Below are 27,245 nucleotides of genomic sequence, written 5' to 3' on the forward strand. Positions count from 1 at the left end.
AAAAAATGGAAGGGTGCATTCAAATTCAATTTTAAAGTTTTAGTTAATTTTGTAATAATAATAGCTGACATTTCTCTGGTTACAACCTCACACATTTGAAGATTTAGTACTTTTCTATCATTTATGTCTATAAAGCAAGAAGCATCTGTGGGAGTGCGAGTATGTGGCTCGCGAATCTCTCTATTTGTCAGATTGGCATCAGCTTTCAGATATGGCTTGCGCATAGCACGATGAGTGCATCCTTTATTATCAAAATTTTAGGTATTAATTTTCAAAACCTTTATTTTGAAACCTTTATTTTGATTAACATTGTAACATTTGTAGTTCCAAGATGGCGTGTGGCTCGCTGATGTTACTGGTAGCAAAATTAAACAACATCAGATTGTTCATGTTGCTCACCATTTCATAATAAAACATTTCATGCCAACATCCCAGCAAATACTTTTACTGTGAAACACATGCTGTCAGTGTTCCTTGTGACTGAGTTTAACTTGACAACACTGAGGAGACGTTAGCTAAAATACGTTTTTTGCTAACACCAACAAATTTCCCATTATTTGTACAATGTTTCAGTAAGTACATAAGCTGAATTAAATATTGTATTTGCTAAGAGTTCAAGATTAAATAAATTGTATTCAGGAGGTGGGATACTGGATTTGATGTTTCAAATATTCTAAATGTTATGTTTAATTTTGTCTGCGTCTCCTCCAATAACCTGTTTAATAGGAATCCTTTTTGTTTTCATATAATTGATAATAAAACTATTTTTAAACAATATGACATGCTATATTCAAATAATAATAATACAATATAATGTAAGTACACCCCTTTGTATTTCCCACCTTCAAACACACACAGCCTCATACGACCATCCATGAGAAATCTACTTAAGCTCTCAACTTTCTATAGGAAAACAAACTTCGTACAGGCACTGCACTAGTACCTATAAATTGACTAAGTTTGGATTTTGGACTGTTGGACAATTGGACAAAAGACTTCAACATCATCGCTGGAGTCTGAGAACTATAATGTTCTCTCAAAGTCAGGGCAATAATTTGGACAACAGGCGAGTTTCAGTTGCCCTCCAAATTTCACAATTTGAAGCGACATGTTGAAAATACACTTAATGGAAACGTGTATTTTGGGAAAGCTCAAATATCACAAAAAAAAAAAAAAAAAAGCTTGCATGAGGTGTTTTTTCAGGCAGTTTAAGTATTTTGCCTTATTTCACCAAAGTGGAATGGAAACATGTTTGTTTTACTATTATACATCTCATGATGTACAGAAAGCATCACGACATTCTATAATACACCATATGGTACGTGTGGATAGAGATGGAGGTGGAGCGCTTGTTAAATCTTATAAGAGATAACACTATGGCAATACTGAATTGAAAACAAACAATGAGATTGCAGTATTTAGTGGGAATTATAGTCCTCCTCGCTTGAATTACAGTTCTCACGAGAAGACCAACCCAGCAGTCACATTCCATCACTTAATGGAAATGCTGCCATTTAGCTCATGTGCGTTATCAACATAAATATTGCTTAACTTTTGCACTAATCTGGTTACATATTGTTTGTACTTTGCTTCTCAATACCATCATGGTGGAGTTAAAATATCAGTATGTGCTTGTAGTGTTAAATTTCATCTTTAATTCAATAGGTTTAATATATACATAATTTGTCAAAATTATGGTGACTAAACAATATTTTAATCTGACTAGTGTTGTAAAAAAGAGAACTATACAAAATCACTTTTACAGCCAGCTGGTTTTCGATAAGTTGGGATGGATAGGTTTCTGAATCACATTCCTAGACTTTACTCAAACCATTCATTATGGAATTTAAAGACGTTGCAGAGATTTGGTTTCACTTTGAGATGAAAAAGCAGAAGTTTTAACATAATTGTCTGAAGAAGCTGGAATTGTTAGACTTTGATTTGACACCATGACAAAAAAATAACTAATAAATTAAACAAAAAAATGTGTAATAGCTTAAAGGACTGAATGGTTTAAACATGCAATGTATGTTCTTTTGAATGTGGTTGGACCTTGTATATTTTTTAAACACCTGAGATACGAAGAGGCATTTTTGGCACAATGTAACAAAAGTTCTACGGGTACAAACATTGTTGATAAGGCCACTCTGAAAATTCATGTCCTTCCCTTCTGGAGGCAAATCAACTTATTCCCTCAGTGACTGGACGTCACAACTAACCTGGCATAAAGAAGAGTCCACATTGAAAGCAGCAGGCATTCTGATAGATTTGACTGAGATTGACGGCAGAAAAGTTCAGAGTTCACCCTCTGGCAAAGCTATAAACAGACCAGCGGAGGCTGAGGGTTCCACGACTCGCCCCTCCAAACTCACCCCCTTCACTGGCCGTAAGCTGATACCATTTCAGTGGACTTCAGTGGCGCACACAAAAACCACAGTGCCGGCCAATCAGTGACGTGTCTGACAACAACTTCTTTTTTTTTACACTTGGGTAAGACTTAAAAGGCCCTGATTTGTTGAAAACAAAGAAACAAACAAACAAATGTGCACTTACGTGACTCATCCATAAAAATATGAACAATCCAAATATTTCATTCAGCCAGATTCTCATTAGCAGCAAACACGATAATTTAGAAAAAAAGAGATAAATAAGTGTTTAGCATCTCTGATCCCCAGACCCTCCCACTTCTAAAAATAAAAAATAAAAATACAAAAGAGTCTTTAACCATAAATACAATATATATATATATATATATATATATATATATATATATATATATATATATATATATATATATATATATATGAGATCCACTTGCGTAAAAAGCATTGAGTGAAAGTGCATCATGGTTCGGAGTTCCCCGGCTCCTTCTCAATATTGAGGTGAAGTCTATTTATGAGGCAACTAGATTCTTGGCAAGAAATGTGTCACCGTCATGGCGGGTGACACTCGGTTTCCTCTTTTTGTTTTGCCGTTCTTACTCAGGCCGATATACATCCTCGGGTAGGTCACCGACTCGTAGGCATTGTAGTTGTTGGCGAGGAGCTTCTCTCTGAACTTACACTCATTGTTGTAATGCAACTGAAACACAGAGGTGGAAAGAAAGACTATTTAGAAAATGACGATTGTTTGACGCACAGACAAAACAAGCACTTTCTGCTGGACATTGTTGGTTGTTAATATCAAACAATTGTGTTATTTTCAGTCAGAAGTCATGTACAATAGGTCTACAAGTACACAAAATGTGATTGTGGAATCATGAGTGATGTGAGTGAGGCGGGGCCCGAGACACCACGCTTTGATTATCTTAGTGCAGAAAAGCAGAGTAAGATTTCATTTTCAGGAAACTCTGATTCAATTGATTCATGGCTTTGAATGTGGCTTCTTACTTACTTCATACAAACACAGCATTTCAGAAATAAGCGTCACCCAGAAACGGTGCTTAGTTTCACTGTCACCCCCGCCAGCCATTTGGGACAAAATATTAAAACTATTTTCTATAACTCTGTTATTGCCATATTTCATGACATTTATTGAAAAGTGACAGATCAGATTTTACAAATCCATTTCACTCAACTGTGTGCTCACATTATTTAATTATTTACCATTTATTTCATCACAATCCGGTCCGGTAGGGAGCAGGACTCCTTTGACAGGAGTTTGAGTTTTTCACAAACTCATCCAACCTTGATTTGCCACATCACAAATGCCTTGTCCTCAAGGAAACGGAACTTTCTCTATGCAAACTTTTTCCTTTGTCATTTTCGAAAAGTGTTCCGTAAACACTGCACCATTTCAAGAAATATCTACGTACACACAAAACCAATGAACATGTCTGAAAATGCTGTACTGTATATGCCAGGCCTGGATGTGGTGCTGTAATGCTCCCAGACAAGGCGTCCAGAGATAATAGCAGTGGAATATAACAATTAATGAGATATTCTTTGATAGTACTAGTATAGTGCCTACAGAAAATTGGAAGCTAAAAATTGGAGAGGACAGCAGAGAAATGATCTCCTCTGTAAATTGAATTCCTTTTCTGTCAGGCCTGCCACCCTTTGTCATTTTTATCAGTCTTTTATTGAGTCTTTTGTTGTTTTTCATTTATCTGCTGGTTTCACAGTCTCTCAGTGAAAGACAGAAACAGCCTGAACAACATTGTTAAAATCTGTTCAAAGATTATCGAAGTGAAACAAAGAGACTTACACTCTTTTTATAATCAACAGATCCTCCAGAAAGTTGAAAGCATCTTGTCATTGTCAGGTCATGTTCTTTTAGGAGAGTTTTCTCTGCTTCCTTCAGGATGCCATTTGCTTCCCCAATGTGTAGAACCAACCGTTTTTTAAAGTAATTTATCCCTTCGGTGATTCAACTTTTAAATGCTCCATAGGTCTTCCATGTTTTTATTCATTTATTCTTGCTATTCATTTTAACTCAAGTCAGTTTTTATCTGTTTTTATTTGTTTTTATTAGTTTTATTGTTCTTATATGTTGTTATGTTATTGTTTTTTTGTTGTTTGTTTATGGACTACTCAAATGAATTTGCTCCTTGTGGGATTAATAAAGTTGTTGATTCATTCATTCATTCATTCATTTTCAGTGTTAGAAGTGTTTATATCTCATTACTTTTACATAATATATGACAGAGGATATATTTACACACAAAACTGAGTTTGCAGCTAGCAACCAGACTGTGACGTCACAGTGCAGCTCTACTCTGATTGGCTATCACCCCCACTACTCAAAAAGTAAACTGAATGTTACATTTGCTAAATGTCTTTTAAATCACTCCAGAGGTATTATTAGGTTCTAAACAAAGCATTTTCAGTTTTAGAAGTATTTATTTTTTGCTGGCTTTTACATAATATATGACAAAGAGGTTATATTTACACATAAACAAAATGGAGTTTCCACCTAGCCAGCAGCATGTGACATCACCACGCTAACGTCCGCAAGCTCATGCCATAAAATTAGGTACAGAATGTGACTTTTTAACCTCTTAAAATACCTCTGAAAATATGTCAAGGTTAGCCATCTTTGAACTTGTCCAACTTCTCTGTTCCAAGAATGTTCCCTGTGAATTTGAAGACTGGCAGTAATAGAACTGGACTTATGTTGTACACAGACAGACAGGCGGACAGAAAGACAGATGGACACCAGGTCTTCACAGTACCCGATAGCCATATGTTGGACTTGGGTAAAAATCATAACCAATGAATATATAGTTGTATTCAAAAGTTTGGGCACCACTGATTTTCATGATTTTCCTTTATAAACTATTGGTTGTATGGATCAGCAATTTCAGTTAAATATATCATATAGCAGACAAACACAGTGATATTTGAGAAGTGAAATTAAGTTTATAGGATTTACAGAATGTGTGCATTAATTATTTAAACAAAATTAGGCAGCTGCATAAATTTTGGCACCCAACAGAAAAAATATATGAATATTTAGTAGATCCTCCTTTTGCAGAAATAACAGCCTCTAAATGCTTCCTATAGCTTCCAATGAGTCTGCATTCTACTTGAAGGTATTTTGGACCATTCGCCTTTACAAAACATCTCAAGTTTTTTGGTTTCCAAGGATGGACAGCCTGCTTAAAATCACACCATAGATTTTTCAATAATATTCAGGTCTGTGGACTGAGATGGCCATTCCAGAATGTTGTACTTGTTCCTCTGCATGAATGCCTTAGTAGATTTTGAGCAGTGTTTAGGGTCGTCTTGTTGAAAGATCCAGCCCCGGTGCAACTTCTCCTTTGTCACTGATTCATGAACATTGTTCTCAAGAATTTGCTGATATTGACTGGAAGCAATGTGACCCTCACCTTTAACAAGATTCCCAGTACCTGCACTGGCCACATAGCCACACAGCATAATGGAACCACCTCCAAATTTTACTGTAGGTAGCAAGTGTTTTTCTTGGAATGCTGTGTTCTTCAGTCATGCATACCGCCCCTTGTTATGTCCAAATAACTCAATTTTAGTTTCATCAGTCCACAGCACCTTATTCCAAAATGAAGCTGGCTTGTCCAAATGTGCTTTAGCATACCTCAAATGACTATGTTTGTGGCATGTACACAGAAAAGGCTTCCTCTGCATTACAGCATCTCTTTGTGCAAAGTGTGCTGTGTAGTTGAACAATGCACAGCGGCAGTATCTGCAGCAAGATCATGATGTACGTCTTTTGAGCAGGTCTGTGGGTTGACTATGACTGTTCTCGCCATCCTTTGCTTCAGCTTATCTGAGATTTTTCTTGGCCTGTCACTTCGGGCCTTAACTAGTACTGTGCCTGCGGTCTTCCATTTCCTCACTATGTTCCTCACAGTGGAAACTGACAGCTGAAATCTCTGAGATAGCTTTTTTTATCCTTCCCCTAAACCATGATGTTGAACAATCTTTGTTTTCAGGTCATTTGAGAGTTGTTTAGAGGCTCTCATGTTGCCACTCATGGGAAGAGATGCAAAGAGGGGAAACATTTGTAAATGGCCACCTTAAATACTTAATAATAATCAATAATAAATGATTGGATTCACCTGTATAAGGAGGTCAAGGGTCAGTGAGCTTACCAAACCAATTTTGTGTTCCAATAATTAGTGCTAAATGTATTCAAATCAATAAAATGAGAAGGGTGCCCAAATTTATGCACCTGCCTACTTTTAAGTAATTATTGCACACTTTCTGTAAATGCTAGAACCTTCATTTGACTTCTCAAATATCAGTGTGTTTGTCTGCAATATGATATATTTAACTGAAATTTCTGATCCAAACAACTAGTGTTTTGTAAAGGAAAACCATGGAAATCATCAGGGGTGCCCAAATTTTTACATACCACTGTATCCGATGCAGAAGGTGGCAGCTATGCAACAATAAGGATGCCGTGTTTCATGTCAAAATAAACTAATGAAAAATACATTTATTTATTTATTTTTTAAGTTAACGGTTTTATATGACAAAATAAACGGAACATGGAAACAAATTTTGATGGAAATCCGTATACAAACACAGGTTTTGCAGGACAGAGATGCCACAGAGGGCACCATATTGGAAGTACTAATGTTAGAATGTCAAAATAAATGTTTAATGCAAAATAAAGGTTTTGAAAAATAATAAAAATTTTCATAATAAAGGATGCACATCATCGTGCCATGCGAAAGCCATATCCAAAAGCTGAGGTTGATCTGACAAACAGTCAGAGATATACGAGCCACACACCCACACACAGACAGTTCTTGCTTTATAAATAGAAGATTCTTACCAACTGTTTAACCTCTCTTTGTTTTCTACACAATGCCAACATATTATAATTATTATATCTAGAAATTTTTTAAATCTAAAGCCTTTTTCCTGCATTCTAAGGCAACCTTGGAAACTAAACATAGACTCTCTAGTCATCGTGTTTAACAAACAAATTTTATTTTAAATGCTGTAAATCTTCTGAGCACAGTGACTTCAGTCCAGTGACCTGAGCTGTTTACTGAAGTAACTCATTCTGCAGGCAGCAGCTTTCATCCATCAGTCTTGGTTTATGCAAGACCATTGCCATATTCTGACACTCACACTTTATATTGAATGTCAAAAACAAATAAATACAAAAACAGCAAGTATAGTTAAGCCATGAGAAAAAATATACTGTAACTAATGCTAAAGAGAAAAAATAAAAAAAAATAAAATTTGCCTTAAAAGATTCTACTGAAGTGGACTCTCTAATATCAGCAGGCCAACTGTTTCATAATGAAAGAACACGGTAGGCAAAGGTTGTAAAACCTGCTTACTTCTTTTAAACCCTGAGAAAACAGAACAAGCTCACATCCTGTGATTGCAAGGCATGAGAAGGCACATAACGTTGAGCAAGTTCAAAAAGAGCTCTTGTATCAGTATCAGCATTTGTGTATTGAAAACAGATCAGAACTGACAAAATGTCGATTGGCCTATCTCGAGAGTGGCTTAAGTTCTGTTACAGGGCAGACTGAAGAGCATACTTTGATGGTGTTTTTTGAGGCAACCACCAGCTCATGAAATGGCCCAAGGTCCTGATTGACAACAACCAGACCAGACCCTTATCTCCTTCAAAATTGAGGCATTTTTGTTGTGGAAAAGGATCAAGAGACTGTATCACATGGCCATTGTGCTGTAAATGGTGGTACTTTACAATGCTAGTGGCAAGGTACAGGGACGGCACAATACCACTTTTTCATGTCCAATTCAATGCCAATACTGGAACCTTCAGTATCTGCTGATATTGATACCAATCCAATACCTATCCCTGTCTAAAAACTAAACTATACATATACACATTTTCTGGATTTTCTAACCTAGCCATCTAACAAACCATCAACTCAAACTGCTGAACAAATATTGTACTCCCCTCAAAGAAACTCTGCATAGCCCACAACATGACTCAGAGATGATTGGATTTTTTCTTTTGACATTTCTGATTCAGTCATTTTCATACGTATTGGACCAATATATGAAAAATATCAGATCCAATAGCGGATACTCTGAAGAGAACGGATACCTCAGACATTGTGTTATTTCCTGAGGTCACTGAGTAGGGTGCTTGTCTCACAGATACACAATAAGACCAGAAGCCCCAGGACCCTTCATCCTCCTGTAAACATATTGACATGGTCATATAACTCTGTCAAGTGACCTGAGAAGCACACAATCTCTTCCCCGTTGTTTCTCGAAGTTATACGCTGAGCTCACAAGGAGTTCAGCATGGTTGAGAGCAGGAAATCACTCACAGCCTCATCTTAATCTTAATTCAAGAAGACTACAAACCCAGATATTTGGGATCCTCATTCGGCTTCTTAACTACTACATCGTCTGATTCGTAAAGGCTCATAACAACATCTGCAAGGTCCAATTCAGTGAACTTTTCCACACCAACAAAGGCTTCCAAGGCACTGGACTCAATGACCTAACCCAACACCCAGCCTACGCAGGCAGACGAGGAGCAGTAACAAATCTGTGGGAGGATAATAGGCTTGAAATGATTAATTGAGTAACTTGAATAATTCAATTACAAAAATGAGGCATTATTTAATTCCTGCCACCAATGTCTTCCATAAACACGACACCACTGAAATACATACTCCATGCCTGTATCTGGTGCTGTAACGCCGCCACAAAAAACAGAAAAGAAGACATGGAACGTGCACATAACCGGTGTAAGCAGCTAATCAGTGGAGCAGCAGAAGCTACAACTTTCCAAAGCGGCACAAAAATAAAGCCTTTTAAGAGAAAGAGAGTCCACGCTGATCATCTGAAGTACACTTACTGCGTATTTAAAGTGCAGCAGTGTGTTAGTGTATTTTTTGAAAAAACAGACAATGTTTTGGTCCACTGACTGCTCTCCACCTCGCAGAGGAAGTGCAAAGATGTACACTTTAAGTGAATCAAGTTTAATAAATAAAAAATACCTTTATTTGGATTTGAACAGAGTTTTCATCAACAGGGTGCACAGCTGAATTATCAATGTGGCTTTTGCAGAAATGCTGCATTCCAGAGCTTCATTTTTTCACAAGCTGTGTTCACGTTCACATCCAGCCTGTCTGTTGACTGAGGATTTCACCAACTGTCTGTGCATACGGTCCAGGAAAGCTCCGGAACTCATAACTAAGCAAAAAAAATAAATTAACCGGGAAAAATGAGAGAGAACACCTTAAATCTCAAAATCTGAATGATGGTGAAGCGCCATTGTGCAACCTGCTGAGGGAGAGCCCTGGCACGGGTGATATTGTTGTTTTAAAAAGGCATAAAGTACTTTTAATGCGATTACTTGATTAATAGATAAAATAATCGATAGACTACTCAATTCTAAAAATATTCGATAGCTGCAGCCCGAAAGGATAACTGTCTCCCAAATAGAACTATTGAATACTGTTCCTCTCCTTCCTGTCCTCTGTCTTCCTGTTACTCCTCCTCCCCTGAGTGAAGAGTTGTATAGTCTGATGGTCTGAGGGACAAAGGAGTTTTTCAGTCTGTTGGTCCTGCACTTGGGAAGGAGCAGTCTGTGGCTGAAGAGGCTCCTCTGGTTGCTGATGATGGTGTGCAGAGGGTGACTGGCATCGTCCATAATGTCTAGCAGTTTATCCAGTGTTCTCTTCTCTGCCACCATCAACAGAGAGTCCAGCTTCATGCCAACCACAGAGTCAGCCTGCCTGATTGGTTTGTCCAGACTGGATGTGTCCTTCTTGGATGTGCTGCCCCTCAACACACAGTCTAAAAGAGGACGATGGCTACTACGGAATGGTGGAACATCCACAGAAGTTTCCTGTAGATATTAAACGACTGCAACTTTCTCAGAAAGTACAGCTTGCTCTGTCCCTTCCTGTACAGATGGTTGGTGTGGGTTGTCCAGTGCAGTTTGCTGTCCAGCCACAGCCCAAGGTACTTGTAGGAATCCACAGCCTCCACCTCAGCTCCCACAATCAGAACTGGTAATGGTCTTGGCAGGAGGCTCATCCTGACCCAAATACTCAAAACATCAGGCCCAACAGGATGGTACAACAGTCATCTGTTAGGACCATCCCATCACCTGTCACTACTGTGGTAGAACATTGTGTTGGTTTGGAGAAACAATTTTTCCCGAAAGGTAAATCAACTATGCTTGTGTGCATTTACAGTACTTGTGTATGTTTTTCAAGTTCACATCTATCATCGATGGAACAGTCATACCGATGTATTGTGACAGCAGCCATTTAATGCAATAAAAGCAAGTCCCTGAGGCCATGTGAAGGCAGTGTGTCAGTGTCCCATTGTTCACTGTAGGGTTGTCACAATAGGCCTTGCCAACTTAATGGTTGGAGAAAAGAATTTTGCTCCATTCTTGAATACAACAAAGGAATGTCACAAAGTACAACTACATGACACCCACCATTCATTCTGTTGGCTATGAGCCTGAATTAGAAAACGGATTAGTTTACTTTTACAAATTCAAGAAAATACTACAAGAAAATAGAACTTAACTGCTATTCATCTGTTTTATTTAACACTGTGGATGCATTTTGCAATGTGAGGACATAAGCCAAAGCCACTCATTCCTTCTTACATTTCCAGCAACCATGAATCCCTGTTTTTTAAACAAAAATCTTTCAGCGTATTCCATTGCTCAAAACCTTCAATCTTTACCACAGACTGTACATATACTGGACAAAGCCTGCGTGACATCACCCATGAGTTTTCTATAGTGTCCCGGAACAGTGGAAATTCAATTTCAATTTATTTTCATTTATATCACGCCAAATCACAACAGAGTTGCCTCAAAGCGCTTCACACAAGTAAGGTCTAACTTTACCAACCCCCAGAGCAACAGTGGTAAGGAAAAACTCCCTCTGAGGAAGAAACCTCAAGCAGACCAGACTCAAAGGGGTGACCCTCTGCTTGGGCCATGCTACAAACATAAATTACAGAAACAATTCACAAACAATTCACGGACGAATAGACAAGAACTGCTGTTGGTGCACAGACCAGGAGGGTCGCCAACACAAATACAACTCTCATCTCTGGATGGAGCTGCACCTTAAACAGAGAAAAAAACAGAATCAGGCATCAGAAAGACAAAAAAATACTGTATAATTTGCCAGCATTAATCAACAAGAAAAACAGAAGAAATACTAAGGTGATTGCCGGCTGCTAGCCCTAAGCTTCACTAAAAGACCCAGAATTTAGGTACAGTTGAGGCTGCGGCCCACCCCAACTACTAATAACATGAATTAAAAGAGTAAAAAACATAAAACAAAACTGTACCAGTATGCTAGTCATATGAAAGGGAAAAGAAGTGCATCTTAAGTCTGGACTTGAAAGTCTCCACAGAATCTGACTGTTTTATTAACGCAGGGAGATCATTCCACAGAACAGGAGCATGATAAGAGGAAAGCTCCATGACCCGCAGACTTCTTATTCACCTTAGGGACACAAAGTAGTCCTGCACCCTGAGAACGTAAAGTCTGGGCCGGTACGTAAGGTTTAATTAGGTCAGCTAGGTAGGGAGGTGCCAGTACATGAATAATTTTATAGGTTAGTAGCAGAACCTTAAAATCTGATCTCACTGGGACAGGAAGCCAGTGAAGGGATGTCAAAATGGGTGTAATGTGGTCGAACTTGCTGCTTCGTGTCAAAAGTCTGGCTGCAGCACTCTTCTCTGGCCGTCGCCATGTTGAGAGCCCCACTGGTGCTGATTCGCGATGAACTTATTCATGCATAAAGGGGTGGAGCGTGTGATGAAAGAAGCCTGAGCACACCCCTCTCTAACAGGCTACACTCAGCTCGAGTGTTTATTAAAGCACTGGTCCCACCAAATAATGTTTTTTTTTTTGCTATGAGAGGAAGTATTCAACTATTGTGGGAGAATGAGAGGCTCTTAGAGGCAGAATATTTGGTTAACGAGGCTTATCTCTGATCGTGACGCTAATGTCAAGATGTTCAAAATTTAGCAACAACAGCATGAGACAGTTTGTGTACGAGTTACTACGAGGTCTAACAAGGATTATAGAGACGTGTGTGGTGAGGACGAGAAAAGCACATTATCCAAGCGCCTGGCAGCTACGAGGACTGTTTTGGACAGGCTCAGCCCTCTTGCGCACAATTCCATCTGCTTTGTGCGCCGGGTGCTGTATATAAAATTATTATTTTGTAGCGGATTAATCATTTTCTGTCAGACGTTGGATGTTGGAATCACTTCTAATCGCTTCTGGAATCACAGAAGACTGTTTCATCTGGACCCTTTTTCTCCCTCTCCTGCTCCATGAAGAACATATTTTGGAACAGCTTAAAGGTAACTATTTGTAATGTTTTAATAGCTTGGTAAAACAGTTGCATGTTCATTCCTAGCTATAAAAGTATGTTTATGATAGATTTAACATCTTGTTAATCCATCTTGTTGATCCATCGTCAGCCTTTTTTGAGCTCATGCTCAGACTAAAGAAGAAGTGTAACTAAGAAAAAGTAATGTTTCAAAGCCTTCACTTTTCCCACTTTGCATGAGATACTGTTGAAGAAATTACAAAATTTGACAACAAATACTCTTCAATTAAAAAACAAAACACACACACACACACACACACACACACACACACACACACACACACACACACACACACACACACACACACACACACACACACACACACACAACTCTCTCTAAACTGATTTGAAACTCCAAAGCAAAATCAAAGCCAAAAATCAGTTTATCTGTTATGTTCATCATTGTGTTTGGAAATAAACTGAGCTTTTTGAATCCATCACTGGCGTCAGCTGTGTTTGTTGTTTTAAAATTAACTGTATTAATTAAAATGTTGTTACAATTTACTCTTTTTTTGAGTTTCATCTTATCTGCAAAAAGGACAACACCTGCAAGAGGCTCTGAACCTGGTTTTCTGCTCCTGCTTGCTTCTGTGCAAATGTGTAGTGTTTTTGTCTCAAACGGTTAGTCCCCAGGATTTGGATGACTTGAATTTTTAGCCAACTGCAAGATGTAGAATAACTCTAGAGTCTGAGCACATCAGATTTATTGGTCGAGGCTACAGGGACGGCTGATAGCAAATTAGAATAAGTGAAATATGGTGATAGAGGAAAGTGCCACTGCTGCGCTGAGTGACTGGTCTGAAGAACGCTTTGGGATCCAAATTTGACTGGACTGGTAGGAAGATTTAGAATCCTTTTTGCAGGATTTGCCACTATTTTAAATCAGTTTTTACCCAGAATATGGACAAAATCACAAACTGAGTTACAATTTGAACTTCTCTTTCATTTTTTTTGTTTTTTAATTATTATTATTTGGACGTTTGAATGATGCAGAGGACGACACAGTGTTCGTACACTCACAGATCCGTAGAGCTTTCCTCTGTGGTTCATGGCCACAAACATTCCACTGCGAACCCCCAGCAGAGTCACGACACCGCGCTCCACCGGAGAGATCTGGAGAAGACCTGCAGGAAACCAAAGCGGTCAGACCCTCCTGCTGCACACACAAAGCAGAGAAACAAGCTGAGGAACTGAGGAGTTTGGGATTCTAGGTGTAGATCCTGAAGAACACACTGACAGTATGTCGCAAGTTTGATTCCCAATGTCATCATCATGTCAACAGAAGTTTACAAAAATGTTTGAGCTCTGGTGACTAGTTTGGACAACACATCTCGGTTAACATTTTTGAATTCAAGGTATCCGATCCAAAACCCTATCCCAAAACCTTAATGCAGGTGGTCTCAAACAAGAGGCCAGGGGACAAAATAAGGTCCACAAGCCCAGTAATTATTGTGCTACAGCATGTCTTATCATATATTCTTGAATATGGCCATGTAATATTTTTCTTCTGCATATGAAACCTGACAAAGGTTTGGCACTTGCATAAAGGATATTACAGCAAACACTGCACACAGCTGTCCAGTTTTCAGGTACAGGTTTCCAAATAAAACAGTAAATTAGTCACGGGACAGAGGTGATCATCATATGTCCATAAACCTGAACCTGTGGAGGAACCTCTCACTTCCTCCGCTAATTGACAGAGAAGACCTGTGTTATCACATCTATTTCTTTAGACTCCCTCAGGGAAATTGAGGTTCCAGTAGCATTGCATAGCAGCACACAGGGTAAGAAGCACACAGAGTATCCAAAGTAAAAGTAAGAAACAATTTGCAAAATGTAAATATGAATATAAATACCAGAAATACTGCTCGCTACTGGCTTATGGCCTGGTCAAATGACATACGACGATTCCTGAACAAAGGGAAAAAAGTAAAAAAGTCACGAATCATCGAGAACAGGTGGACGAATTTAACTTTTCCCATCACTGAATAGCTTGCAAATCAAGAGCGCAAAAGGAATGAAAGAGGAACAAAATGAAACCGAAGCTAACGTTGATCTCCACGCTTTAACCCTCTGGGGTCCGAGGGCATTTTTTGGAAGTTCACTCACCTGGCATAAGTGTTTTATTATTGCTGTTAACAGGTCTCTGTTGTGTGGGCCACCCAAAGAGGAAGTACTGCTGGCTCACCACCAGAGGGTGCCCTGCCTGTTGTCGGGTTTCAGGCACTAGATGGCGCAGTTGCCTGAGGGGATCACCAGGTGCACCGGAGCTGTCAGCTGTCACTCATCACATCTCATCACACCACTCCATAAAAGCCTGGGAGAGACACCATAACTCTGCCGAGTTATCAGCTTACCCTACAGGTAAACAACTCAGCCGTTTTGTGCCATACGCACACGTTTTTGCTTCTGAGCTTTTTGCAGTCGTTAACCTTCTGTATACTTGCAGCTTGTAGCCGAGTTTGTGGAAGTTGGAGGAGTTGGCGTCTCCACTCCTCACTTCTGACTTTCTAAGTAGTACATAAGGCACTGCACGTACTCTGTGTTCCTGCTATCTGGAAGTGGAGGTTTTTCCCCCCAGGAAGGAACTGTATTTTACTGACTGTTTGCTGGGTGTACACACGCAAACCTTAACCTGTGTCTGTTCCTGTCAGCAGTACCGGATCTGACAGCTGGAAGCGGTGGCCACCTGGGACTCAGGACTTGGCGGCTCTGGCGTACTGCAGGTGCATTTCACTTTCCCCAACACTCTCCCTGCATCCCACAATTACGTTTTATGTCTCTTTTTTTCAGGACAACCTGTTCTTTCATAATATATATGCATTTGTTGTGTTTTATAAGTGTAATAAAGGTTTGCAATCAGAAATAATAAAGCAAAAAATAAAGTGGAAATATGTTTCCACACACATTTATTCAAAACACACAGCAAACTATAATAAACAACTGTTTTGACACTTTATAAAGGTAATTTGAGGTCTTGTGTGAAAGAATGGACAACAAAAAAGTTCAAACAATAAACACAAATGCACATTTTGAACAATATATACAAAATGGTCTATGCGTTTTGTTTGTCTTCAACTCAAAGCAATTTCTGTCTGCTATTACTCAAAGGTCACATCACAAATTTCTATTTCTACTGTGTTTTGGAGTGTTCTGTCTGACTCTGCAAGCAGCTTTCATTTCACACTTTGGCTCCTTGCAGTCTGAGGAGCAGCCCCTCTCCATCGCTTCATTGATATGGTAACCGCAGTGCTTTACGCCAGAGGGAGAAAGCCACAAACTAGTGCATTGCAAACTAGTGGAGCAATCCTGATAGTTACACACTCTTTGTTTGAGCACGTGAGATTGTCATGCGAGGCTCTCCATCTGCTTTTACTTTCGCTGTGCGTAATGGCGCAGGGCGCATTGGAGGAGTTAGGGGGCTATTCAAATGGGCCAACTAGTATGATATCACTCCTGAAAACAATCTTTGGGTTATCATGTGAGGTAAATCTGCCCTACGATTGGATTTTGGAAAACTATGTGACGGTGAACCAATTCCGATTGGACACTCACATTCCACACGTCATCACACAGCTTCTAGGAGGAGTACAAAGCTGGCTGATGGCTGGATCGAAAGTCAGTGGAGTTAACTTTTCAGCAAAAAAAAGAGTAAGTTTCTATCTCATATCATTAAAAAGTTATTTATAATTTAATAAAGCTTGGTCCAGACCGTCGTATACGACGGCGTCAGCCTCAGAGGGTTAAACAAAACGTGCCTGGAGCCACTGCTGGCGCAGTGTGTGTTTGCATCCTGCTCTGCGTTCCAGCTGCAAACAGAAGCACGCGATCTGACCCACTGTGGCGATCTGTGCGCACGTTGGTGGATCCACTTGCTCTGATACCTCATCCAGAACAAGAGAGGGATCATCGCCTTCATCATCAGAATCCTGACTGTCTGGTTCAGACTGACAACACGCTGCATGCTCCATCTTGCTCCAATTAAAAAAAATGCTGGTATGCTGTGGTGGCTGCTGTGTCACTGTATTACATTACTAAGCCATATATATTGATTTATAATAGAAAACTGTCAAAAGGGGAATAAAAATATGTGTAAAGATGATTGAATATATCATCAGAGCAGTAAACTGATCAGTCCGTATGAATGCCGCGCAGTGTGTAGTTATTTGCACGAGCTGCAGCTGATCCACACCGTGAATTCTGCCTTCTAGAACAGTTTTATATAATCATGTGAATCATCTACCTGTTGCCACATGTACAGAAGGGCTAGATTGTCATTCTTACACTCATATTGTTATATTTAATAAAAAATAATAAGCATAAATAGGAGGTGATGACTGCCGCTGATGCTGTGTTCAAGTACCGTCGGAAATTGCATGACTTTTTTGTTGTTTCAAATTCAGCAGTTGTTTGTGACAGAAGTGTGGTTTTCATTTTATTTTTGGTAAAATAATTCATTGTATCCACACAAATGATTAATTCTGGCCTATATAAGGTGCCTGAGCCCAGTGACGCTGACCCCCCACCCAGATAAAAAAAAAAAATCCAAGCAAACACGCTAACTTCGCCCTCTCTTTTCCAACGGTACATGAACGTAGCGGCAGTAGCAGTGCTCACAAATCGGCTTCTGAACTGTATGCAAACATTCAGCGGGTCAAACGAAGGTGAACTAAACGCCAACGCTACAAAAACTAAGCAAACAATAAGAAACCATAAAGAACTGCAGCAAAATGAAATATGGACAAATTGAGGTTTTCTGCAGCATTTGTTCAAAATTTTTGACAGTTTAAAAAAATCCTCATGAAGCACCAGCTGCAGGAACGAAGCACCAGCTGCAGGAACGAAGCTACGCGAAGGTTAAACGATGCCAACAAAAATCCAGATTTATCATTTCGTTTGGGCTTCACTGCCCTTCATTAAGTGCTGTGTGATCGGGCCTTTACTGGCTACTACTGCTCCTCTCCCTCCTGTCCTCTGTCTTCTTGTTACTCCTCCTCCCCCTGAATGAGGAGTTGTACAGTCTGATGGCCTGAGGGACAATGGAGTTTTTACGTCTGTGGTTGAAGAGGCTCCTCTGGTTGCTGATGGTGTGCAGAGGGTGACTGGCATCGTCCATAATGTCCAGCAGTTTGTCCATTGTTCTCTTCTGTGCCATTGTCACCAGAAAGTCCAGCATCATGCCAATCACAGAGCCAGCCTGCCTGATCAGTTTGTCCAGCCTGGATGTGTCCTTCTTTTATGTGCTCCCTCCAGCACACCACGGTGTAAAAGGGGACGCTGGCTACCATGGACTGGTAGAACATCCACAGCAGTTTACTGCAGATGTTGGATGACTGCAGCCTCCTCAGAAAGTACAGCCTGCTCTGTCCCTTCCTGTACAGGTGGTTAGTGTGGGTTGTCCAGTCCAGTATGTTGTCCAGCCACAACCCAAGGTACTTGCAGGAATTGTGCTGTAGATGGTTTGTGTGGCAACAGGCAGCAAAGTCCCTCACTAGGCTCCTGCACTCCTCCTCTATGTCATCCCTGATGCATCCAACAATGGCTGTATCATCTGCTCAGAGTGTAGCAGAAGTCCAGGGTGTACAAAGTGAAGAGTAGAGGGGCCAGCGCCATTCCCTGTGGTGCTCCGGTGCTGCTGATCACAGTGTCAGACGTGGTGTCCCTCAACCTGACATGATGCAGCCTGTCGGTGAGGTACCTGGAGATCCAATTGACCAGGAAGGGGTCCACTTGCATCCTTCTCAGTTTGTCCTGAAGCACAAGGGGCCTGTTAGAGTTGAAGGTGTTTAAGAAGTCCAAGAAGAGAATCCTCACTGTGCCGATCCTTTATCCATATGTGAGTGGGCTCAATGTAGCCAGTAAAGGATGGCATCGTCCGCACAACACTTACCTGATAGGTAAACTGCAGACAGTCCTGGGCGTGATGCACCTGGGTTTGAGGAAGTTGAGGAAGAGCCGCTCCAGCATCTTCATCAGGTTTGAAGTGAGTGGCACTGGTCGGAAGTCATTCAGCTCACTGGACACAGCTCACTTCAGCTCTTCTTAGGAACTGGAATGATGCATGAAGTGTTCCAGAGGGTGGGCACTCTCTCTAGCTGCAGGCTAAGGTTGAAGATACGTTGTAGTGGTTCTTCCAGTTGTAGCAGTTGTTTGGAGGAAACCAGGCATGATGTGTGGGGGGAGGTGTGGTGAGGAAAGAGGAAGAGATGACTGCAGTGAGGGAGAGGGTGGGGGGGGGGGGCATGGATTGGTTGAACTGGTTGAAGAAGTTGTTAAGTTCGTTCACCCTCTCCATTGTCCCCCCTACGACTCTGGTACTTGTGTTATGGGCTGTGATGATGTGATAGCTTAGTGATTGCTTATGTGATAACTCAAAAAATGCAGGATGTGTTTCCATAAAGTTTATGAGGAGATCACACTGGGGCCATGAAAGCATGGATTAAAGTTTGAGGCAGACCTCGATCTGTTTCAGAATCTTTTGCCATCTGCTTTTCCTTGTATCACTTTATGGCTTTAGAAAGATCTACAAATATGCATAAGCTAGGCATAAGGTGATATGTTACCATAATAATCATTGCATTTTGTATGCATGAGGCAACCCCAGACACACAACCCCCCACACAAACACACATGCTTTTGCCCATATGTACAGTGGTATGTAAAAGTTTGGGCACCCCTGATGATTTCCATGAATTTCCTTTATAAATCATTGGTTGTTTGGATCAGCAATTTCAGCTAAATATATCATATAGTAAATGAACACATTGATATTTGAGAAGTGAAATGAAGTTTCTAGTACTTACAGAAGGTGTGCAATAATTCTTTGCCGCAACCCCCTCACACACATGACCCCCATGCACACAATTCCCACACACAAACACACATAACACCCCTCCCTCAAACGCACAATCCCCCCCACACACACACCCACACCCACACACACCCACACACACTCCGTCCATAGCATATATTCATAACACAAAGCCCATAGCACATTTGTATTTAGGATACATCCAGCTCTTATTTGCTATGGCACACAATTGGTTGCTCTGTGTTTAATCACTTAATCATGGGTGTGTTTTGGGCATGACACAGCAATCAGATTATCATCTGTCACTGTTTTTATGGACTGCCTGCATCTGTATTTGGTGCATTGTTAATTTCATGGCAAATGCATAAGTGAGAGGTTTTCTGGCGAGGAAAAGGACATGTGCGCAAAGCATCAAAGTACGAGCAGTAGTCCAATAAATGATCATCATAGCGGTTTAGTGGTTGTTGACTGTTGCCTCAGTGAGAAAGTCCGACATTTGCTGTCAACCTGATCCTTTTTTCTGTGGAGTTCTCCCTGTCCTTGTGTAGGCTTCCTCTGGGTGTTTTGGCTTCCTCAGAATTCCAAAGACAGGTTAAGTTAACTGGAAACTCTAAATTGACCACAGGTGTGAGTGAGCATGTGAATTAATTTTTCTCGCATTCTATGTTGGCCCTGCAATAGACTGGTGTCTGTTCAGGGTATACCCTTAATCCTGCCAAATGACTGCTGGATTAGGCTACAGCCCTACTGTGACTCTTAATAAGATTCATCAGGTTCAGAAAAATGAATGACTGAATGAGTCTTAAAAAAAAGTAATGGTGCCTTGACACTTGCACACATTTTGGCTCAGCACTCCCGCGCACTTCGTGGTGACAATGCCACCCACTATGTTCCCAGCTGGATGCCATGCTTTGATCCTCTGGATACCACACTTTGTGCCACTAGACATTGCATATATAAAATAATTATGTCATAGTGGATTAATCATTTTCTGTCAGAGTTTGGCAGTTGAAAATACCTCTAATCGCTTCCGGAATCACAGAGGACCCTTCCATCTGCCACTTTTCTCTCTCTCTGTCTCTCTCTCTCGTGTGCTTAATGAGGTGGCAAACGCATTTGGAATAGTCTAAAAGGTAATTATTTGTAATATGTATTTTGCAATGGCTTGGTAAAACAGTTGCATGTTCATTCCTTCTTATGAGTATCTGTAAAAGTGTGTTTACGATAGATTTAACATCTTGTTATAATCGTTATAATCCCTGGTGGAGTGGTTATAATCAGCTGTGCTGTGATGCGCTGCACTGACGCAATCACTCGCATTCACGCTCAGTGTTTTTTGTTTGTGCAATGTTCACGTGAAGTTTTACATGGCAATGAGTGCAAGACAGATTTTGAACATTTCAAAATTTTCTTTGCATACTTGCATGAAGCTGCACACAGTTTACAACAGTTTACAATGAGTTTACTCTCCTACATGGCAGATTGCGTACAAGTGGATGGAGCAAATTTGTGCAAGTGTCAAGGTACCTTAACCATTCATTTCACACAGACATTCCAGGGGTATGCAAAGATCCTCTGAGACCTAGTACCAAAGACATCCAGTCATTGCCTTAAGCCTTTAGTCCCACTGAACAATGAACAATGAATAATGAGTCACGCAGCGTGTTTTTTCAAGTGTTGTTGTTCAAGAAATGTGGGAGAATAATGGATCTTAGAGGCTCTTAGAGGCAGATTATTTGGCTAACAAGGCTCATCTCTGAGTGTGGCACTAATTTCAAGAAGTTCAAAACTTAGCAAAAATAGCATGGGACAATTTGTGTACAAGGTACTACGGGGAGAAACGAGGATGTTAGAGGTTACTGGTGAGTATGAGGCTGCTAGAAGCCCATTATCCGAGTACCTGGCGGCTACGAGGACAGGACAGGCTACCGGCAACAGAGCAGGTTCCACTCTGAGAAAGCCTTTGTAGCCTTTTATAACATCTGTTTCCTGTAATTGCTTCAGAAGAACATCATATACGTGGCTCATTATTCGAATAATCACTGAAATTTCTGACAAATTCATACGTGGCTCATTATTCATGGCTTTATTATTCGGTAAGAGCAGCGCTTTAGGTTACTCAATAGCATCAAAGTCTCACAACCATTCATGAAGACAGGAAGCACCAGCACCCTCGAGACTTGGGAAGTAGTCAGAGACTCTGCTTCTGCTTGTCTAGCAACCAGTTGGGAATTCTGTAAGTTTGTCAGGATATCCCAAAGAGTAGCCAGTCAAGAGTCAAAAGTCAATAGTCCACAAAAACCTCCCAAGGAACCAATGCAGACTGGCTGGTTTCTTCTGACCCCTGCCGAAGTTAAACAGTGCTCCACTGGGGGCCTATAGATATGCTTCAAAGCTGCTGGCTGTTGGTCTTTAATCAAGCGTGTTTCTAGCTTTCTAAATTCATGTGTCCCTGCACTTCTTCATTTGAGTCAAACCTTAACAAAGTCCTCCACTTCTCATCCATTGAAGCCAGCAACTCCAGATGAAAACTTTCATCAGCAAGAACTTTGCAACTCAACTCCAAGCTCTCCTCATGCTCCTGGGAGAGCATTTTCAAATGGATGCTCTGGACCACTTGTTCTGCCAGATAATCAATCAACAATCATCTGTCAGTCCTTTCTTTCTGGGTTATCCTTGGCTGAAGGGTCCATCTCTGGTGCTTTTACTTTGAAAACTTCTTTAATGTTTGTTCTGTGTAGCTTAACTTCCTGTTTCTGGGTTTCCAAGTTCACGTGTCCCCGCACTTCCACGTTTGATTGTTTGGTTGTCTTTCTAACCACCGTTTGAGCATTCCCTCATTGGCAGATTAAGGTTTGATCCTGCTTTCTCATGTTCTGATTCCCTGTCCTTTCAGGGTTTAGCCCTATGTTACAGACCTTCGCTGCTGTGCCGAGTTCCCTAAATTTTGCCTTTGATATATATCTCTGTGCACTGACCTGCTGCTTGCATTTTGACTAACGTTCTCTGCTGTTCTATTAGAAAAACTGTTACTTGTTAGACTGATCAGCCGTGTGCCTGGGCTCTGCAAAACCTGTTGTCTGGAAACTGTGCTATTGATTTCTATTCAGTCATTATGGTTCTCTGCATTGGTGTCCTCTATCTCACCATTTCAGTTTGATGAATGATGTGTGAAGATGACGGTGATGATGTTGAGTGCTCATGTACATCATCATCATCGTCATGGTGGATGTTCAGGCTTAGATATTTACATGATGTGACTGACCAACAGAAATGAACCCTTCTGAACTGTTTTGCTGGAAATGTCTTTGCTCTTTCAGGGATCTATACTTTCAAAAGGATTAAAAAATAAATAAATCTGTGCATGTCTACTGACAGTGCTCCTCAGCATCACCAAAACACATGAACAGGTGATATACAGACAATCACTGAATAAAAGGATGCATGCTTTACATTTCCATATGACCAAAATGTGTCCAAGTAACATAACTTGAGATACAAAATAGCATCCAAATAACATAATTTTCTTACGAAGCTAATTCAGATGCCCATACAAGAAAACTGTGTTATTTGGACACCTTCTGATCACGTGCAACAGATATACATATTTATTTAAAACAGACTTTTACCCCCAGTGTATTAAAGCTTGAATTACACACATTTGGAGAGATGGAAGCAATTTCTGCAGGTCAAATACATTTTGGCCACTTTTGGTAGTTTTTGCAGGCAGTTTTTTTTTTTTTTTTAAACCATATATATTTATTTATTTATGTGTTGTTTAGAATAAAAAAAATGCACAGCCATGACTGTCCAAAATAAATAAATAAATAAATAAAATAATTGTAGCTTGTTTGAATTTGATAGAAAATACAAAACGTATCACATTTTTCTGGGACATTTTTGGAAAAATATTAGACTTTATGTAGCTGGAATATCAACCACGTTGCAAGACAGATTACTATTTCTTTGTTAATATTTTAGGACAAAACTGACTGGTGAGTCTCTTCATATTTTAATTTCAAATTCAAAAAGTCAAAACTCATCTACTGTTTTGTAATTTTTGGTCAAATTTGATCATGTTTTGGCAAAGTTTTTACTGGAAAACAGAAGAGTTGTCTTCCGTAAAGGAGTGGGACCGGTCTGATCCCGTCTTGCTCTGTCCCCCCCCACCGATGCTTCACCTCTGACTTGGCCTTGACGATCTGGAGGGTCGGCGTCGCCTGTGTCTTTTGTCCCTCGTATCATTTTAAAATGCTTCACAGTGGCTTGAATTCCTCAAAGAGTTTTGGCTGTAATGTATCTCCCAGAATTTGTAAGCCTCGTCTTAAAATAGTCAGGCACAAAACCGGCCTGCTGTCCCCCAGCTCGCCTTGTTGTCACTCAATAGGACTTGGAGTCATGAGTGAGGACCAGGCGGGATTAGAGCTGACATGTTGGACAAATAAGTGTTTGTTATTCTTCATGTCTGCAAATGTAAGGCAGCGTATGACTTTGTCTGCCTGCTTAATCTGTTTCAACAGATGGGTCTGTGCACTGGGCCCTAACTTTAGGTGCTGATCTGGACCACAGCTCTGGTTACAGAGGAAGGCACCCATGCTCAGCGGCACTAAGGAAGGATGTTGACAGTAACGCACAGATCAGTACATGTGAGGAAACCCCAAGCATCATTCATTCAGGAGGCTGGGTGCCGTGAAGCTGTCGGATTAGTATGGAATTAAATCAGTGCCAATGGGCTCTGTTTTTTTTTAAGATTTAAAGCTTTAAATTGAGATCAAAAATTTAAATCTGTAATTATTAAAAGTACACAATCCAGGTTGTTACACTATTCAGATTGAAACCACTGAAATACAGTGAAATAGAATGTTTATAAAATAAATTTAAACTGCTGTATGAACTCTGACACAAAAATAAAGACTTAGAATATAAAAACGTTTTTATTCTTTTTTTTTTTAGATCAAGGAACTGCAAATGCATCCAGGCATGGTTCAAGATTTTTTTCTCTCCCTCTTTCATCATTAATTTTTTTTTTTTTTGGGGGGGGGGGGGGGGGGGTCAATTTCTCATGCATCTCAATAATTAAAATAAAAACCAAGCATGCAGAATTTACTTGATTTTGTGAAAGTGTGAACAACTGTGACATTTCTGAGTTATAAAAACATCAGTAATCTGAGTGATTATTTTATTAAGATACTTTTTGCTATTTTATATTCCTTTTGAATATGATCAAATCTGAACAAAAACTTGGGTCACAATGGAAACAAGCAATTACCCTGTATTTTTTGTATTTATGTGTTTAGTTAATAGATGTTTTTTGTATTATTTTCTGCATGTTTGCATTTTATCCGAATTAAAATCAATCAACAAGTCGATTTTGACGTTTTGATATTTTTCCTTCAAAATAAACCTTTTGATTTCTATAATTTTTTAAAGAAATACAATTAAAGATGTTCAGAGGCTCACTCACTGTAACGATTCTCGTTGTGCACGCCCGTTATCCTGCCGTCCAGGAGCACCTGGATGTGGAAGCCGATGCCCACGTTGCAGTAGAGCCTCCGCAGCCTTTTAATCCCCAGCAGGTAGTCGCTGTCCCGACGCACCTCCTCCCTCCTCTCCCCGGGGATCCGGGCCAGGGAGCGAGAGTACAGGGCCTCCAGGCGCTCCGCCGTCCCGTTGCGCCCGGGCGCGCACACGGCCAGCGCGGTCACCAGGCCCAGCAGCAGCACGGTGCGCAGGGCCGCCACGGAGCCCATCCCGGGCCGCGACGGCGCCGAGCCTCCCCGGTGGAGCGGCAGAAAGCAGCGGCAGAGGCGCAGACAGGAGCGTGTGCGAGCCGCGCACATTCCCACTCAGCGTGTGAGCGACATTGACGCGCGCGGCTCTCTATTTATACGTGCCCAGGCGTGACATCACACTGACAACCGCGGTGGCACCAAAAAAGGGCGCACGTCACGTGACCCGCCGTGCACGAAATCAAAGCCGATTAAAAGAGCGCGCGCGCGCGCGTGTGTGTGTGTGTGTGTGAGAGAGAGCGTTTGATTATCAGCAGAATATCATCATTTGTCCGCAGGAGGATGTAAAATAGGAAAGTGGTGTAGGGACAGGAGACAGTTCTATAAATGAACAATAACAGGAAAAACACACAAGCAAATGACAGCGAAGGGAAACAGTCTGACACACAACAATGGGCAGAGCAAATAGTCGCGGAGCTGAACTGTCATAGGTAGAGGTCAAAGGTCAGACAGCATCACAATAACAAACAGGTCCCAAGCTGGAAGAGGGGAGGCCGGGCCATGGCAACAAACATTTACACTCACACACTCATCTTCCAATTAAGGGCCACATATAGACAAACAGACACATTCACACCTGCAGGCAAAAATATACTCTGCCGGAGTAACATTTGGCCACAGTCTAAATAGAGTTAAATATTATAAAATAATGGATGGTTATATCGGACTCGTCCGATATAACTTTTCTTCATCCAATATTTCTCTATGTTGGATGACTTTCCATCCATCAATTGTTATGTTCTCCACCCCCTCCCAAATTAAGCAAACAACAAAGAGTCAAGTAAATTAGATCAATTTATTTTGTTGTGAACAGCATATGAATGCTTCTAAAACGTCAGTAGTGTGCTTGTCTACCTTCTTAGTGTTTTTGGCATCATTGGAGTTCAATATTTCCACCAGTTCCTCCTCTGTGAACTCAGAAAACCTCGCTGGCAGACGATTTTCTGTTCTTCTTGACATGTTTGTTGCCATTTTTTCAACCAGCGTCTGTCAGCAAGTTCCTGACCTCCGCTACGTCATTAGCAATGTCATCTCATGAATACTTGTATGCCACTGTCTGACTGGCCAGCTGTTGGCAGTAAGCTCTAACACTGTTGGTCAGTGGGAACCGATCCAATATAACTTTTGGTCCTAGCCTTTTTTGGATCCCTTTGGATCCAACATAACTTTCTGGTGCCAAGCATGCCGAAATACAGGTAAATGATGGACAGAAAGGCTAATCTGTGATTGGCTATTGCAATCTGAGTGGAGAACATAATCTATTAGTGGAACGGCACAGCAAAACAATTGTACATTTTGTGATAAAAGCATGGAATTTGGCACACATATTCCAAATTAACTCGTGTTTGTCTTCAGCTGTGGAGCCATCCTGGAGCTGACCTCTAATGAGCTACAGGGGTCAAAATTTAAAAATGCTCCAATCATGTTGAAAACTATACCACATTATTTGTCTGATCATAACAATTTCAAAAGATATAAAAAAGGCAGTGGTATTGCTCTGTATACAAAAACAGATCTGATGTGTACAATTGTTGAAGAAATGACAATTATGAATGATGTCATAGAAATTGTAACAGTGGAACTTGTACATGAAACATCTAAGAATATTTTAATCAGTTGTGTATACAGAGCACCAGATTCTTGTGTTGTGAAATTTACAGATAAAATAATTGAATTATTCCATCAAATTAAAAACAAAACCCTTTTTATGTGTGGGGACTTTAATATTAACATAGAAAGCTCCAGCTGCCAAAGATTAAGTGATTTTGTGAATTCAATGTATAGTTTGGGGTTATTCCCCTTGATAACAAAACCAACCAGAATTACATCGCA

The 27,245-nt window shown here is 40.5% G+C and overlaps 1 protein-coding gene across 1 annotated transcript; it reads right to left on the reverse strand.

Annotated features, from left to right (window-relative positions):
- Positions 1–2,904: 2,904 nt before the first annotated feature.
- On the reverse strand, positions 2,905–25,379 carry fgf4 (fibroblast growth factor 4). Its single transcript, XM_034160771.1, has 3 exons — positions 25,088–25,379; positions 13,833–13,936; positions 2,905–3,081 (listed from the first exon to the last, which is right to left on the reverse strand). Exons 1-3 carry the CDS (start codon positions 25,371–25,373, stop codon positions 2,905–2,907), a joined length of 567 nt encoding a protein of 188 aa, XP_034016662.1. The 5' UTR covers positions 25,374–25,379.
- Between the last annotated feature and the right edge of the window lie 1,866 nt (positions 25,380–27,245).

Source organism: Thalassophryne amazonica, chromosome 2, assembly GCF_902500255.1.
Source record: "Thalassophryne amazonica chromosome 2, fThaAma1.1, whole genome shotgun sequence".
Lineage (NCBI taxonomy): Eukaryota > Metazoa > Chordata > Actinopteri > Batrachoidiformes > Batrachoididae > Thalassophryne > Thalassophryne amazonica.